Genomic DNA, 13465 nt, shown 5'->3' with positions numbered 1-13465 from the left:
CTCAACCAGCTCGTAAGGCACCCACAGGCCAACAATTACTTTCCTAATCCGGTAAAGCGTCGTTCGCGCCCGCAGGTTGTCCGTGCACTCGGATCTCGGAGGATCTTGGCTTCCGGTCTGATTGCGGCAGTGGAGGGGCCAGGGGAGACCGTCTCCAGTAGCATCGCCCTTTTGTCTAGGCGCATCCACTGGCAGCACACAGATGGCACCAGTGCTATTCAAGTCGCCTAGTCCCGCCGGGTCCCAAAACCACTTAACGCGTCTCTGAACGCGACCGTGTTTTCCTCGCGTCCAGCAACCCTTTCGTCGGCGGAACAAAGATATCTATCTCTCTCGACTTTTTTATGCCACTCCGCAGAAGTCTCAACGACGGATCATCGCAAACGTCAGATCTGCGGCTACGATGGACAGACGTACACCATACACATTGAGCGTCCTTGCGCCCAGCCAGGACGGCAGCGATGAATCTCGCACCCAGATCCAAGCCCGCCTGCGCGAATTTATCCTCGCCTTCCAGTTGGATAATGCCTTTATCTACAGGTAAGGGAGTTCGAAGGTGGAAGTCTGAGATTTCATACTCACATTTCGATCAGAGATCAACTCCGACAGAACGTCCTAGTGAAGCAGTACTACTGTGACATCGACATCGCACACTTGATTTCTTACAATGAGGAATTGGCGCACAAGCTCACGACGGAACCGGCAGACATTATTCCTCTGGTGAGTAACGCTTTCTGCCTAATACCCTCTGGGGCGCTCTTCTAAACAGATACGTACTCTAGTTCGAAGCTGCGCTTCAGGAATGCACTCAGAGAATCGTCTATCCTTCAGAGCGAGATGTGGTAGTGCCACCCCACCAGCTGCTCATCCATTCCAGCGTGACACACATCTCGATTCGTGATCTGAACGCAACAAATATCTCGCACCTCGTCCGTATTCCTGGAATAGTCATTGGTGCATCCACGCTGTCCTCAAAAGCGACGCTCGTCCACATTGAGTGTAAAAGCTGCTCGCACACCGAAAACATTGCGGTTGAAGGTGGTTTCTCTGGTCTTACGCTACCCAGACAGTGTGGACGCCCTAAGCAACCCGGTGATCAGCCTGGCCAGGCGTGTCCACTCGATCCATACGTAGTGGTACACGAGAAATCTCAGTTCATCGACCAACAGGTCCTCAAGCTCCAAGAAGCCCCCGACCAGGTGCCTGTCGGTGAGTTGCCGCGTCACATCTTGGTCTCTGCAGACCGTTACCTCGCCAACCGAGTTGTTCCCGGATCACGATGTACTGTGATGGGTGTCTTCTCGATCTACCAGGCCAAGGGCGGCAGGTCGAATGCTGCTGTCGCTATTCGAAACCCGTATGTGCGTGCCGTGGGTATCAGCAGCGACGTGGATCACACCGCCAAAGGCAACGCCGTTTTCACAGAAGAGGAGGAACAGGAGTTCTTGGAGATGAGCCGCCGGCCGGACCTCTACGAAACTTTCGCCAAGAGTATCGCCCCCTCCATCTACGGAAATCTGGACATCAAGAAGGCCATCGCATGTCTGCTCATGGGTGGATCGAAGAAGATTCTGCCTGATGGGATGAAGCTCCGTGGAGACATCAACGTGCTTCTTCTGGGAGACCCCGGTACTGCCAAATCGCAGCTGCTCAAGTTCGTCGAGAAGGCGTCCCCTATCGCTATCTACACGTCCGGTAAGGGATCCTCAGCGGCCGGTCTCACAGCCTCTGTGCAAAGAGACAATACTACTCGAGAGTTCTATCTGGAAGGAGGTGCAATGGTGCTTGCCGACGGCGGTGTTGTCTGCATTGACGAGTTCGACAAGATGAGGGATGAGGATCGGGTGGCAATCCACGAAGCCATGGAGCAGCAAACTATCTCCATTGCCAAGGCAGGTATCACGACGATTCTGAATGCCAGAACCTCCGTGTTGGCAGCGGCAAACCCGATCTTTGGCCGATATGACGATCTGAAAACTCCCGGAGAGAATATCGACTTTCAGACCACGATCCTCTCGCGTTTCGATATGATTTTCATTGTTCGTGACGACCATGAGAGGAGCCGTGATGAGCGCATTGCGCGACACGTTATGGGTATCCACATGGGAGGAAGAGGCGTGGAGGAACAGGTAGAGGCAGAGATCCCAGTGGAAAAGATGAGACGGTATATCAGCTACTGCAAGAGGTATGTTATGATTATCTTTCCCATTTGTGCCCATCAGGCTCAAGCTGACATTCGCTATAGTCGCTGTGCGCCCCAGCTCTCCCCCGAAGCGGCGGAGAAGCTCTCCTCCCACTTTGTTTCCATCAGGAAACAGGTGCACCGAGCAGAGCTCGATGCCAATGCACGTTCTTCGATCCCAATTACGGTGCGTCAGCTCGAGGCTATTATCCGTATCACGGAGTCGCTCGCCAAACTCACTCTGTCGCCCGTCGTCACTGAGGCCCACGTGGACGAAGCCATCCGTCTATTCCTGGCTTCCACCATGGACGCCGTGACGCAGGGTGAGGGACAGGGCAGCAAGGAGCTTATGGAAGAAGTTGGCAAGGTCGAGGAAGAACTGAAGCGCCGCCTGCCTATCGGCTGGAGCACCAGTCTAGCTACGCTGCGCCGTGAGTTTGTGGATGGGCGAGGATACACTGAGCAGGCGCTCAATCGGGCCTTGGTGGTTCTCCAACGGAGAGACACGATACAGATCCGATCCGGAGGGTCCCAGATCTATCGCAATGGAGTTTGAGATAACGATATCCCTTCCTAGTCTGTTTGGTGTACTCTGCTCGCTCCGATTTATGATGACGATATCATTGTTGCGGTGTATATGGAAAGATTTTACGTTAAGAGATTTGTTTTCGGGTCTATTCGTTTGGGGCATCTGGACAGTGGAAACAGAGGGCTTTGCAACGGCGGATGATACACCGGCATTCGCGCACTACTAACTAGTTACGTGGCTGGAGTCTAGGCGTTCTTCCAGATCAATGTATAATGCAGTAATATGCAGTGCTATGTACCTTGCGGATCATCATTTTGATTTCAATCGCATATGACCTTTCTAGCCTATTTCGCAGTCGGTTTCTGAATATACTCAACCATTCCATCTAGCAATTGAATCTGGTCCCTCGAAGATCTCAAGATAAAGAACAATCATCCGATCCTCAGGGCTCTCTACTCCGCACTCAAAAATAGACTGATCAGACGATACATCTATGCATAAAGTAACCTGCAGATCCTGAAACCCATGACGTTGCATGAAAATAAATCATACACTAGTCAGTTATCATACACTAAAATAATCATTATTACATTACATACTATAACTGCCTAGATAACTAGCAGACAAGCAGTCGCAACAGTTCACTCAACTCTAAAATAGCGCCCCCCTCTTCATTCATAAACAACTCTCACAAAAGTCCATGGCCTATGAGCCAACTTCCAAACTATAGAGTAGATAGACTGCTGGGATCATCTGAAACAAGCTGAGACGGACGAACGACGCAAGGGCAAAAGAATATTCCCCGCTTTTTGGCTTTTCCCGGCGCTATCCAGAACTTTGAACTTCTCCAAATGCTCGGTCGTTTTCCTGCAGAGAAAAATAGAGTGTTCTATGGAGACACGAAGGTTAGAATAGGAAATTGATTCGCGACGCATGGTATTTTACGTCCTTTTGGTTTTTTGGGGAGGGGGAGGTTGATAACGGTTTTCTTGTCTGGTTGTTCGGGATAGTAGTATGTAGATACTATGTATGGTAGTGATTCGTTACGTTTTGTTGCCTGAGGAAAACAAAACCTGCCCCGCGGAGGTCTTGATGCGGGGTGCCTCTCGCAACGGGACAGGGAGATTGTTCATACTCATACATATTACTATTGGAGCAGGTAAGTTGGTTTGAGAACTTGGGATGCTTAATTGGGGTGATTCTGACTTTCTGGAAAGCTTCTAGGCTTGTCAATTGAGTCGAGTTTGACGTTTGACGTTTGATTTATCACCTACCTAGCTGGTATTGGCGCCGCCAGCAATAATACTCGTCTACGCGATATAACGAAAGATCAAGACGCATTCGCAACTGACACTCCTCGAATACATCTCCCATCGCGTTCACAATCGCAATCATGGCGCCTCTCATCCGCGTCATTGGATCTCTCAATGCCGACATGGTCTCGGTGACTCCGCGCTTCCCCGACCCGGGCGAGACCATCACCGCAACGTCGTTCTTCACCAGCGCCGGAGGAAAGGGTGCGAACCAAGCTGTCGCATGTGGACGACTCTCACGACCGCAGCCCTCGTCGACGGCATCCGTGGCTGCGAAGGAAGAAGTGAAGGTGGAAATGGTAGGCGCGGTGGGAGGACTAGATGGACACTTCCAGGCTTTACTACGACCGACGCTGGAGAAGTCCGGACTGGATACAACAAGGGTGCGAACAATTAGCGATGCATACACGGGAGTTGCGGTCATTGTGGTGGATTCTTCTGCTGGCGGAGAGAATCGCATCTTCTTCTCCCCCGGGGCGAATTACTCGGGCATGCAGCCGATTCCTGAAGTCGTGGGGACAGCATTGGCGGCGCCGATTCCAGATGTCATTGTCATGCAGGGTGAGATTCCCGTTGAGACTACGATTGCTATCTTGCGGGACATCGCTGCTTGGAAGAAGACTGCGAGAAGCCAAGGCAAGAAGGGCATTGAGTTGGGGCCGGATGTCATTCTCAATCCGGCACCTGCGCCTCCAGAGGGTCTCCCAGAAGATGTCTATGCAGCAGTTGACCACCTGATTATGAATGAGACTGAGGCAGAGCTGATGACGCCGAAGAATGAGCAGCTGCTCAAAGTTGTCCCGGACGCGGAGGGTGAAAGTGGTAAGGAGAAGGTGGCGCGATACTTCCACAAGTTGGGCGTCAGCTTTGTCCTGGTCACACTCGGTGCACAGGGTGTCTGGTACAGTGCCACCGATCCTGGCCAGTCTGGAGCGGCAGACGGCGTGACCAGATTCGTCAATGAAGCCCCCGCAGCGAAGGTAGACAAGGTCGTGGATACAACAGCAGCTGGAGACACCTTTGCCGGCGCATATGCGGTGCAGGTTGCTCGTTGGCGAGAGCAGCGACGCGCAAAGGGCAAGGCTGGGGAAGATCTGGTGCCTGAGGACAAGAAGGAACGGTATCAGAGTGCGATGAGCGACGCCATAGGAACGGCCACGAGGGCAGCTGCGCGCTGCGTCGAGAGACAGGGTGCCATGGACAGTATCCCGTGGCAAGATGAGATCTGAAAAGGGTAATCGGATGGAATGAACATGACGACAGTGATGTAGAGTAAGGTATAGTGAGACATAATCACCCCTCGTCTTCCTCCAGTATATAGATTATTATATAATAGATCAATTCCTTGCTGCCTCAGGTCCCAGTATCTAGAAGTCAGGAGCACGAGCTGGGTTATCATCCTCGCTCCTTTTGAACGGTAGGGCTAGCCTTGACTGAACGTGCCCCTTAGAGAGGGGCATATCTACTCTTGTATCAATCCTATCAAAGGAGTATCAGCGTCCCTTTTCTTTTCTGGAAATGTGACCATGAGGGGGGCCTACGCGGTGGATCGAAGAACGTTCTTCTGCATCCCTGAATACCGTTGCCATCGACGCACGAGACGATGCCACCCGATCACCCAGGCAAGCTTTGGTACATTCCTCTGGTGTTTACACGATATACAATTGGCGGCCACGCCCGGTCAGACTCGTAGGCCACATACATTCTCCCCCCACCACGGCGGCAAAAGAAACCTACCATAGATATGATGTGGTCATTGCATTGATCCGAGAGTCCGAGGTAAATCCCACGGAGTATTACTTTCTTTTCTTACCGTCTACTAGTAGCCCTCTTCTGGCCCCCATCTTGGAAGCGGGGATATAATTTAGTCTATAGTAGCTATTCTATGGTAATCCGGCTATAACATCATGGGGATGAAACATTACTGAAAGCATCACATGCCATGCTCCCCCGTGCGGTGCAATGATGGGCTCCCTGGACGACGTCAAGGAGAGACCAATTCAGCACACCATCCAGCGTAGCGCTCCCCTCGGCAGCAGAGACGGGATCAAAAGCAAGAAGGGTGAGAACTAGCAGTGAAACGAACCCGGGATGCGCTCCTGGGAACTGTCCAGTCGCATTGAAGTGTAGAGCATAGATGCGATCTTGAGGTCGAGCGGTATCGATACCTGGTAATGGCTGGTTCTGGTCAGGGAACGGGGCGTAACCAGCGATACGACGCGGGCGATGTCGGTACGGGACGAGCGTGGAGTCGCGCGCTGGGGCAGGTACCCGTTGCGTGGCTTCTGGGCGGAGAGGTACCTGCGCGCGTCTAGACAACGGGACGATACGCGTCCGTATGGCGTCGGTATTCCCGTCACGACGCGCGGTTTCGCCACGTACAGAGCGACAGCTGCAGGGCCGGCGCATTGACGGGACGATCAAGAGCGCTCAGGAACTGGAATCAACCAGTCGCAACTCGATTATCAGCATTGATGGTGGCAGCGCGCCTTGCGTCAAGTCCATCTGAGAAGCTTCAGCGCGGAAGCTGGAGCCAGACACGACGCGCTGCGGTGGTATCTCTCACGATCGTCAAATTCTCGAATAGGTAAAATTGTTCACAGGAGCCATCAATGATCACCCAAGGAATTCCTTCTCCGCCTCCCGAAGCACTGTCGAACAAGCATAGCTGACCGCGGTGGGAACCTGCATAGTTTAAACGATTCCTCTGGACCGTGCTTAGAGTCGATATACATTCGCTCAATGCCCACCTTCTTCAGCTCTCTTCTCTCTTCCTACAGTTGTCTCTCTCAGACTGCATAGAAAGTGGTTTGGGTCGAAGGTCCTCTGTCTGCCTCTCTTTTCCATCTCTCTCTCTCTCTCTCTCTGTCTCTGTCTCCTATATTATATCTGCTCTAGCTTAATACGTGATCTAATATCAGATCTGCTTGCTCTCTGTGCGACGGCGCCCACCCTCCACTTCCGGCCCATCTACATACCGCCTGTGTTGCTCTGACGGATTCCGCCGTTCTAATAACAACCTCCATCTCTTCGACACGTCTGAGCAAGCGTATTTAAGATTGTTTCGCGCAGATCCCCCGAGATCTTTTTCTCTCTTTCTTCCTACCTGACCTCATCACATCAACACTCGAACTCGATCTACCTTATCCGTGCTCGACTCTACTGCTCTAGTTCAACCACGCTAAGCGCGCTCCCGCACCAAAACAACCACGATCATCACGTCTGAAACCGCGAACTGCCCGCGCTCGACTGCCTATTCCAAGTCGCGCTGAATAAGTTAGCCTATTAATAGTTCGCTATAACTATCTCGCGACAATTGCTTTTCCGACATGGCTACTTTAACCATGAGCCCCGCTGTCCGTCAGCCGTTTGCCAGTGTGGACGGCCCGCGTATCCGGTCCCTGCTGAAGACCAAGATGAACCTCACCAACCAGCAGAATGGTATGTCTAGATAACATCTGAATTAATATATACGCGTTTTTATATCCAATGGCACGTTCTAACCTTCGCAAAGGCGCCTCCCCGCTCTCTCTGAAGCGTCCTGCGACCTCCGACTCGGATTCGGAGAACGTCGATCCCGCGACTTTCGGCCTGTCCATCAAGCGCAAGCGTTGCTCCGATGATGATGACATGTCCAAGGAAAACCTGAAGCCGGCTAAGACGTCTCGCTTCGTTTTGACTACTGTCGAGTCCAATGTGACTCTCAAGGCTACTCCATTGAGCACTCGTACCAGCCGTGCCTCAACCCCTGCGTCGACCCAGATCAAGCCGGCCGGACGTTCCCCTCAGATGAAGGCTCGCAAGGTCTTCGGTCGTCGCTCAGTCAACACCAGCCGCGTCGAGCCTGTTATTCCTAAACGTGCTCCAGTTTCTCGTGCTCCGTTTTCCATCACTACAGCCTTGTCGACCGGAAAGTCCAAGGCTTCCTCTCGCCCCAAGCCCAGCACTTGGTTCTTTGACATCCACGTCGACTCAGAGCAGGATGAAATGACCAACTTGATGCAACACTCGACCTGCGTCCTCGACATCAGCGATGACGAGGGCAAGGGCAAGACCGATGGCCGCGGCAAGGAAAACATTCCTCCGCACGAATTGGGTATCCAGCTCGCAAGCTCTACTAACGTCTCTGTCGCTACTTCCCGCAAGAACATGAAGACGATCGAGCCTCGCTCTCCCCTTGGAGAGCTGGACGCTACCGATTACTACGCAGATGGCTGCCACTCTCTTTCTGTCGCTGTCATTTACGATGAAGAGCCCCAATCGACCTCTGAGAAGATCGCCGACATTCCATCCGTCCAGGCTCCTAAGAAGCCAGAGCAGGCCAACATTGCTTCTATTTCCTCCTTGCTCGCGGCCACCGCTCCAGTTAAGGAAGACGCTCCTAAGACCGCAACCACTACTCCCACTGAGACTGATATTGAGATCTGGGAGAGCGGTAGCGCCGCCGAAGAGGCCGCAGCTAACGCTTCTACCGATGGCGCTGAGCCTGCCAACATCTTCTTTTCGTAGAATTGTTTCGATTTCAGTCACTCTAGCGCGGCGTTGACAGGTTCACTGCTTGGCAGGTGGCCCCTTCTTCTACTGTAAAGGCGTTGGGCACAAATGGATAGCGGCACTCATGGCGTTTCTTCGGACTTTCGTTTTCTACAATACCCCATTTCGAATCTGATAGGAAAGGAAGCAAGCATTCTCTTTTTTTCTCAAATCTCATCACATTGCTCACCAATCTTAATATCCTGCTATTCTTGACAAATTCAACCTGAACATCCGCGTCGACTGACTACTCTCCGGAGTAGTGTATGTCCGCAGCATTCAGTTCCCACATACTAGCGTTGACTGGGTGCTCCATCTCGGTGGAGCAGCGCGCATGTCCGCGATGTGGCCTGGAAAGAAGCATAGCAGGTGCTCCTCATCCTCATCCTCCCACCGCTTTTTCCACCTCTTTCTAGCTTGCTTCCTTTTTCTATCTTGTCTGGTTGTCGATCTCCAGGAACGGATTAGTTGGCTCAAAAGCTTCTTTTCTGGACGCGGGTCTACAGCAGTGGCTTTGTCTTTTATTGCAAGGGGGAACTTCGGATCGGCGTCCCGGTAATTGATCATCCTATGGTGTTTGAGTCTGAGTCAGTTCTTATTGTTCTTGCATCTAAGCGTGTTTGTCTATTTCCAATCTCCCTAATTTATCCCTGTTTTTTGAGTTTATTCTCTCCAGTTTGGTTCATGTTTGAGTTTATGAGTTTCACAGTTCGGTTCAGATTTTACGGTACATGTTTGAATGCCTCTGATGTCATGTCACATACGAGTTTCCGATGCGATGGACGACGGATATGAATTTATTGAAATGAATGCACATACAAGGAAACAAACCATGTTATGTCAGTCATGTCACGTTATGTATGTAGTTAATGATCGTTACGCAGTATAATGGCAATAGAATGGGATTGAATGAAAAAAAAAAACATCATATCTACTACTCCGTAGAGTATAGTAGATACCGACCCCTGAAGAAAGACCAGATCTCAATTATAGTCTGACGGATGAGTTCATGCAGGGTCCTATCCAGATTCCACGGGGTGCAGACTGCAGTGCAGAGCGTGGAGAAAAAACGTCCCGTAGACTAGATAGACTATTTATTTTGTTCATAGATAGTCCAGACTTGTCCGCGCAAGGGATGAAACTAGTGTGTCGATAGATCGGTCTCTTAAGTGGAGTTGGGGATCCGCGCTAGATATTAATTATTGAAATCTGAGGAGAAGGTAAGATTTAGGGGGTAGAATGGGTTTTTGAGTCGAGCTCTAACAGATAAATTAGGTAGGTGAGTTGGTGGGTGATGGTTTGGATTTAAGATGGCTTTTCTGTTTGAAGGCGGTGGTGGTTGTAGTGGGAATTTTTGCTAGATATAAATCATGACACGGGTTGTAGTCTGCTGTATGCATATATGCAGTAGTTACATCAAAGTATAGTTATGATTATATAGTTAGCATAAGGGAATTATACATAATATGAAGGTCTCAATAAACTCAAACCCAAGCTTGGAGTACTACTATCTGAACCATAACGGCCGTACCCTATGCGCATGGATAAGGTTTGTGTATGTATAAGTAACTACCTACCTAGCCGTTGTGATGAATGATAGTCCATATTCTCGGTTTACTAATATTTTATCTCTCTATTTTTTGTTCTGCCGATGTTTAATTACTCCTATTTGCTTCTTTTTCTATATTCTTTGCTATGCCAGTGGAATTCAACGGAGAGGGCGGGCCGTTCTGACCAAACCCGTGGATAATATAACCGGGGGGTGATATCGTGTATGAGCGGAGTTGGCCTGGAAGATGTATTGGTTATGTTTATTCTGCGTTTGAGTACATTTTTTGGGCGAGGGAATCCCCACTGGATTTACATACGAAGGGTGATGTGTATGAAAGCTCGGAAGAGGATTGACAGATATTGGTTGCTTCTGATTTATTTCTTGCTCTTTATTCGAATGGGACGTTGTTCGTAATTAGGTATCGAAACATCAAGTCCTAAATGATTAATATACCTCCTCGTCGTCATCTTCCTCATCGTCAAGCTCTTCTATCTCCTCGTCTACCTCTTCTTCATCTCCTTGTGCGCTTTCTATAGCCGCTGCTGCGGCGGATGCGGTCTCTTCCATCATCATCTCCTCCCGCTCACGAGCCTCTTCTTCACCCTCGCTGATATCCGCGGCAAATTGATCCGTGATGATATCTTCATCTTCAACCTTGATCTTCGTTCCGTCCGCGGCGACGACGGATGGCGTATCTTCTGCTTCTGGCGTCTCAGTCGTCTCTGCTGTTCCCACATCTTGAGGCCTAGTCCCGCCTTTTCCAGTAGAAATGCCACCCCGCCAGTTAGGAGAGCCTTTGATATGTCCACGGACTTCGGTGGCTAGTTGCGTCTCCCTCGAGGATGCGGTAGCCGGGTCGAGCGTGAAATTGGCCAGGTCCGCCTCCGTGGCAGCGTGATCGGGGAATGCAACTATGCGCTCAAACTCAGCATCATCTGTGGCGCGATTCTCTGCCATCAATGTTTGCACCTTGGCCCGCATGATTGTCTTCGCTTTTGCAAGTGTACCATTACCATACCAACCATCGATCAGTATGTCGCATGTCGAGCGCAAGAAACCTGGAGGAGGACCCGGTGGAAAAAGAATGCTGCGCAGGAGAGGATCAGTAATATCGCAGATCATCCAAAGTTTGCCGTCTAGCGGCAATGGTGGCTGTCCTGTGAACAGGTGTGATGTACTCGTGCCCGGAGCGTCAGGGCCTGCTTCTGCAGGTCGCGGTAACGTGTGCCGTCGTCCTCCTCCTCCACCACCGTCGCGTGCGACTTCTGCTTCCCGGGCGAGAAGGCGAAACATGATCGTCTGGTACTGCCGATATTCTGGCGAGGTACGAGGATCGTGACCGAACTTGACTATAGCATCCCGCCATGGCCCAGAGCGGAAGATGTACCCTACGTAGGGCACGGCATGACGAAGACAATAACGCTCATCATGAGTGGGAAGTAGATTGCGCAATGCCCGACGTGTCCAAAGCGGACGCTCTTCAAATAACTTCTTGACAGTAGCGATTGTGTCCTGTAGGTTCTTCTCCAGTGTTTCAATGGGCGGACAACTCTCCCGCGGAGCTGATGGTACCTCCTGGATGTCATACGTAACAAGATAAGTAAGCACCTTTGGCGCTTGCTGGGTGTTGACAGTTGTGACCTTGCCCGACGTATCGATGGATTGCTTTACTGTTGGATTTTGTCGATACCTAATTCAGTCAGCAAGTGGCATTTCGACGTGGCTTTTCTTGAGACATACATATAGTTGAAGGGGACATCCCCATGGCTGAACGAAGGCGGAGGGATTATGTCTAGATTAGACCCTGCTCCTCTGCTCATATCGAGGTCGAATTCTTTCATCTTTTCGTCTATGCTGTGTAAGTACAGGGGAAACTGTTCGAAGGGTCAATATACGATATAGCCTTACAGTCGAAAGGGAGGATATGCTCTTTGAATTTCTGTGTGAAAGCGCTCCCGGTTGTCGAGTACACGTAATCGGGCATATCTAGGAAACGTAAGAGAGGTGTTTGAACCACTACCAGTCATTGAGTACTTACTCCGGAAGACATGGGTCCTGTCAACCATGCCAACTGCCTCGACATGATACTTGCCTACGTTGTCGCGCAGGCTTTTAAGTCGGTCTTTCGCCGTTCGTCTCTCGTTTTCAGCGGCAGGGTCCGCGGTGAACGGCTCTTCAGACCCCCGTTTCCGCTTGCGCCCAGTCCATTTCGGGACAGTGACTTTGAGGACGATATTATTTGATGGGAGACTGGATGATTGAACTGGTCTCGCCATAGGGTCCTCCGGCCGGATGTTGAGGTTTGCTGGAGTATCCGCCTTCTGCGGTTTGAGAATCTGACATGCATTCTGTCAGGTGATTGCGTGGGGTGATCTTTTGTATAGGAAGATACTCACCTTCGATATCCCAGAGTTGCCATTAAGTGTGTCTATGGCTTTGTCCACGTTTTTTACAATTCCTGGATGCTCGACGCTCACAATTCTTCTCGAGGGTATGGGGTACCAGGGCGCTGTCCTCCCCTTTCTCTGCCCCTCTACCATGATTGATATCGGTGAATAAGAGGAGCAGGAGGTGAATGCACACGACAATTATTGAGGGAGTCTGTCAGGGTAGGATGGTGGTACTCATATACGTGCTGGAAATGGCCGACAGACAAAGTGCATGTACAGTCGAAAATGTACGACTCAAATATTTAAACAGCCAGTACACTAACGTTCACAATCATATGAATGCCTCCAAGGAAGCCCAATAGCAGCCCATGAAGGACCACGATGAAGAGAGATACAATATATATTTCGGATCCCCAAGAAAATACATGCGAATGCCAGTAACAGCACACGATGCAACTATTATGTCCTATCTTGCTGCTTCCGAGGAAACACCTATCATCGTCACGTGACCTTTCGTCACCACGTGCAACTCCATTACAAGACTCTTTACTGTATAGATTATTGATATATTGATATATTGATATAGAACAGTCAGGTATGCAGTGACTCTTAAAACTTGAAGACCCAAGATAATTGCTGCAAACTCTCGCTGGGCTGCGCATCTCAAAACCTGCATGCAACAGCCACAACATAGATGACTAAGCTATGGCAATTGTGCCGATCGCACATTCTTGTGCCTGAGCCTATCAAATGCGCCACAACCGTGGGAAAAGGAGAAGGCTCCAACGTTAGAGCGTTGAGATGCGGGAGTCTGTCATTGGAATTTAGAATCAGAATAGGATTATACAGAAAGCCAGAGCGTAAATTGTACTCCATATTGGCACAACTCTCGCTCGACGTTGTGTTCTAGTCCCGTGTGCGTTGGAATTTCAAGGCGTCTCCGGTTGGACATTATTGTCGAGAGAC

The 13465-nt window shown here is 50.5% G+C and overlaps 4 protein-coding genes across 4 annotated transcripts; 3 read left to right on the top strand and 1 right to left on the bottom strand.

Annotated features, from left to right (window-relative positions):
* Positions 1–206: 206 nt before the first annotated feature.
* C8Q69DRAFT_480834 (putative DNA replication licensing factor Mcm5) lies at positions 207–3117 on the top strand. Its single transcript, XM_028631548.1, has 4 exons — positions 207–540; positions 594–720; positions 783–2185; positions 2246–3117. The coding sequence occupies exons 1-4, from the start codon at positions 404–406 to the stop codon at positions 2736–2738; spliced, it is 2160 nt and encodes a 719-aa protein (XP_028481615.1). The 5' UTR covers positions 207–403; the 3' UTR covers positions 2739–3117.
* A 758-nt stretch (positions 3118–3875) lies between these two features.
* C8Q69DRAFT_112984 (sugar kinase) lies at positions 3876–5445 on the top strand. The gene has a single exon (XM_028625135.1). It carries the CDS (start codon positions 4105–4107, stop codon positions 5251–5253), a length of 1149 nt encoding a protein of 382 aa, XP_028481614.1. The 5' UTR covers positions 3876–4104; the 3' UTR covers positions 5254–5445.
* A 1448-nt stretch (positions 5446–6893) lies between these two features.
* C8Q69DRAFT_112968 (hypothetical protein) lies at positions 6894–8685 on the top strand. The gene is made up of 2 exons (XM_028625134.1): positions 6894–7465; positions 7539–8685. Exons 1-2 carry the CDS (start codon positions 7354–7356, stop codon positions 8531–8533), a joined length of 1107 nt encoding a protein of 368 aa, XP_028481613.1. The 5' UTR covers positions 6894–7353; the 3' UTR covers positions 8534–8685.
* A 1853-nt stretch (positions 8686–10538) lies between these two features.
* On the bottom strand, positions 10539–12807 carry C8Q69DRAFT_112932 (RNA polymerase III transcription factor IIIC subunit). Its single transcript, XM_028625133.1, has 5 exons — positions 12506–12807; positions 12148–12445; positions 12018–12095; positions 11850–11958; positions 10539–11799 (listed from the first exon to the last, which is right to left on the bottom strand). Exons 1-5 carry the CDS (start codon positions 12647–12649, stop codon positions 10554–10556), a joined length of 1875 nt encoding a protein of 624 aa, XP_028481612.1. The 5' UTR covers positions 12650–12807; the 3' UTR covers positions 10539–10553.
* Between the last annotated feature and the right edge of the window lie 658 nt (positions 12808–13465).

The sequence above is a fragment of the Paecilomyces variotii genome (genome assembly GCF_004022145.1).
Source record: "Paecilomyces variotii strain CBS 101075 chromosome Unknown C8Q69scaffold_15, whole genome shotgun sequence".
Classification (NCBI taxonomy): Eukaryota; Fungi; Ascomycota; class Eurotiomycetes; order Eurotiales; family Thermoascaceae; genus Paecilomyces; species Paecilomyces variotii.
Note: the sequence above shows the minus strand (reverse complement) of the source record. Positions and strands in the feature narration are given on the sequence as shown.